The 3,755-nt window shown below is 41.5% G+C and overlaps 1 protein-coding gene across 1 annotated transcript; it reads right to left on the bottom strand.

Moving 5' to 3' along the window:
* Window positions 1-2,283: 2,283 nt before the first annotated feature.
* Window positions 2,284-3,420, bottom strand: LOC140962580 (uncharacterized). The gene has a single exon (XM_073421532.1). The coding sequence runs from the start codon at window positions 3,418-3,420 to the stop codon at window positions 2,284-2,286; it is 1,137 nt and encodes a 378-aa protein (XP_073277633.1).
* Between the last annotated feature and the right edge of the window lie 335 nt (window positions 3,421-3,755).

Below are 3,755 nucleotides of genomic sequence, written 5' to 3'. Positions count from 1 at the left end.
CTTTCGTCCATATAGAGCTTCGTACGGTGCCATTCCAATACTGATGTGATAAGTATTATTGTATGCGAACTCGATTAAGGACAGATGTTCGCTCCAATTACCACTGAAGTCTAGAGCACATGCTCTCAGCATGTCCTCAAAAGTTTGTATTGTCCTCTCAGTTTGGCCGTCCATTTGAGGGTGATATGCCGTAGTAAGAGTAACTTTTGTCCCCATAGCTTTTTGAAAGCTCTTCCAAAAACGGGATGCAAACCTATGATCTCTGTCTGATAGTATGTTAATTGGAACTCTGTGTAACCGTACGATATTATATATGTATAAAGTAGCTAGTTTATCCAGATTATAGTTCATGCAGACAGGTAAGAAATGCGCAGATTTTGTGAGTCTATCTACGATTACCCATATATAATCATGGCTTTGTCTAGACTTTGGTAAACCGACTACAAAGTCCATGGAAATATGTTCCCATTTCCATTCCGGAATTTCCAAAGGTTGAAGAAGTCCACCAGGTCTCTGGTGTTCTGCCTTGACTTGTTGGCACACTTGACACTTGGAGACAAACATTGCAACGTCTTTTTTCATTTCATTCCACCAGAAGTTTTTCTTCAAATCTTTATACATTTTAGTACTGCCGAGGTGGAGTGAAAATTTTGACTTGTGTGCTTCATACATTACTTCCTGTCGAAGATTTTCAATGTCAGGTACACACAATCTCCCTTTCATCTACACAACTCCTTTGTCATCTGTCTGGAAATCCGATGATTTTCATTTTTCAGCTTGTTGTTTCAGTTTCACCAAAGTAGGGTCTCGATCTTGACTTATCTTGATCGTTTCCCGGAGGCATGGTTGTGCTGAAAGTGAAGCTAGGATTACTTTGCTCATATTCTTCCAACTCAAAGCGTCAGCTACCCTGTTTGCCTTGCCCGGATGATAGCTTATCGTCAAGTCGTAATCTTTCAGAGGTTCAATCCATCGTCTCTGCCGCATATTTAGTTCTTTTTGAGTGAACAAATATTTGAGACTTTGGTGATCAGTGAAAATCTCACATTTGGCTCCATAAAGATAATGTCTCCAAATTTTCAGCGCAAACACCACTGCAGCTAGTTCGAGGTCATGCGTCGAATAGTTTTGCTCATATGGTTTCAGTTGTCCTGAAGCGTAGGCAATTACTCTCCCATCTTGCATGAGCACACATCCTAAACCTCTTTTTGAAGCATCACTGTAGATGGTGAAGTCTTTTCCTTCAGTTGGCAATACCAATACCGGAGTAGAAGCAAGTTTCTTCTTCAAGGCCTCGAAACTTTGCTCACATTCTTCACTCCATTGAAACTTAGAGTTCTTTTGCATGAGTTTATTGAGGGGCATGGCTATTGAAGAAAATCCTTCAACAAATTTTCGATAATAGCCTGCTAATCCCAAGAAGCTTCGAATTTCTATCACATTATTTGGTCTCGACCAATCAATGATTGCTTCTACCTTCTTTGGGTCCACAGACACTCCTGCTGCTGATATTATGTGTTCCAAGAATGTGACGCACTTTAGCCATAATTCGCATTTCTTGAACTTGGCGTACAGTTCTTTTTCTCTATGCGTCTGGAGGGTGAGACGAAGATGTTCTTGTTGGTCCTCCTCACTTGATGAATATACCAGAATATCGTCAATGAACACTACAACAAACTTGTCAAGAAACGGTTTTAATACCCTGTTCATGAGATCCATGAAAGCTGCCGGAACGTTTGTTAACCGGAACGGCATTACCATGAACTCATAGTGTCCATACCTTGTTCTGAAGGCTGTCTTCGGAATATAGTCTGTTTTGACCTTTAGTTGGTGGTAGCCTGACCTTAAGTCGAGCTTTGAAAAGACTGTAGCTCCTTTGAGTTGGTCAAACAAGTCATCTATCCTTTGAAACAGATATTTATTCTTGACTTTGATCTTATTCAGTTCCCTGTAATCAATACACAATCTCATGCTTTCGTCTTTTTTCTTCACAAATAGGACAGGAGCTCCCAATGAGGATGCTCTTGGTCGGATTTGCTTCTTATCCAACAATTCTTGAAGTTGTTCTTTGAGTTTTTTCAATTTTGCTGGAGCCATTCTGTACGGTGCTTTTGAGATTGATGTAGCATTGGGTACTAAATCAATCTCAAATTCCACTTCGCGGTCGGGGATTGTGCCAGGGAGTTCTTCAGGAAAGACATTTGGAAACTCTTGTACTACCGGAATCTCTTCTAGTGCAAGTGTGGTTCCTTCCTTCATCTTGTTTAACATATCCAGGTAAACTTATTCTCCATTTTTCATGGCTTTCCAAGTCTGGGAAGCAGATAGTAAGGATTCTTGTTTCTTGACTTTGCCATAGTAAACGATTTCTTCTTGGTTCGGAGCCCTTAGTTTGACGTTCTTCAAGCGGCAGTCTACAATTGCGTGATTCTTTGATAGCCAATTCATTTCCAGAATGGCGTCGAACTCCACCATGTTTAGTTGAATGAATTCAGCTTGAAATAGGTGATCATTGATACAAATCTCACAATCTCTGTGCACCCTATGTGTTTCAATTGTTTTACTAGTGGGAGTTGCTACTCTAAAGGGTTCAACAAGTATTTCAGTTATCAACCTTAATTTCTTAGCAAACCTCTTAGATATGAACGAATGAGTGGCACCACAATCAAACAATACATATGCTGACATTTCATTGATTAGAATGGTATCTTCCATGACATCGTTTGAGTCATCTGCCTCTTTATGAGTCATTGCAAACACACGAGCGTAAGGCTTATTTTCCTTTGGCTTGCTGGGGGTAGTATCAGTATTTGACCATGATCTTTTCTTAGGCTCGGGACAATCAGCAATTCGATGTCCTAACTTCCCACAATTGAAGCATGCACCAGTATTCCTTTGGCATTCCCCAGAATGGAGGTTATTGCAGATGGGGCACATCTTGGCCTCTTGGTAGGTTGGACTGGATGAAGCGCCTTTGAATGACCCACTGGACTGATTTGGTCTTTTGAATGGCTGTTTCCCTTGAAAATATTGTCCAGAAGGAGGTCTCTTATTCTTGTTATCATCCTCCCGGCGCTTGATGTCTGTCTCGCCTCTTATTGCTGCACCCATTAGATCAGCAAAGCTCGTGGGTTGGTAAACTGCTAAAGATGACTGGATACGGATATTCAGACCACGCTTGAACCGATGCATTTTCAAGGTATCATCAGCCATGATAGTGGGTGCATAGGTTCCAAGGGATTTGAACTTTGAAGTATACTCCACCACAGACATATCCAAAGTTTGAGCGAAATTTTCGAATTCACTCAACTTCTGTAATCTCACTTCAGCAGGGTAATACTGTTTCAAGAATACCTCTCTAAACTGTTGCATGCAATAGGTCCATCTGCTGTCAAAGCTGGTGAGACTGTCTCCCACCATTTGCCTGTTTTTTCTTCTAAGAATGATGTCACCACATCCACCTTGAACTCATTGGGAATCTCGAGTAGGCGGAGTTGGGTCTCGATATTTTTGATCCAGTTTTGGACAATTTCGGGGTCCGGGTCTCCTTTGAATGTTTGAGTTAGATTCTTTCGCCACCACCTTGTGGTGGCGGATTGCCATTGACGTTTGTGTTTCCCAACCCTTGGATGACAGTAGCCACAATAGTTGCTATGGCCATTAAGTCGACTTGACTTAGGCCCAATCCTGGTGGTGGTGGTGGCAGAGGAAGGTTCCCTTCATTGTCAATGTTATTCCGGTTGTTGTTGCGATTT

This window comes from Primulina huaijiensis, chromosome 17, assembly GCF_012295235.1.
Source record: "Primulina huaijiensis isolate GDHJ02 chromosome 17, ASM1229523v2, whole genome shotgun sequence".
Classification (NCBI taxonomy): Eukaryota; Viridiplantae; Streptophyta; class Magnoliopsida; order Lamiales; family Gesneriaceae; genus Primulina; species Primulina huaijiensis.
This window is presented reverse-complemented; position numbering and strand designations above follow the sequence as displayed.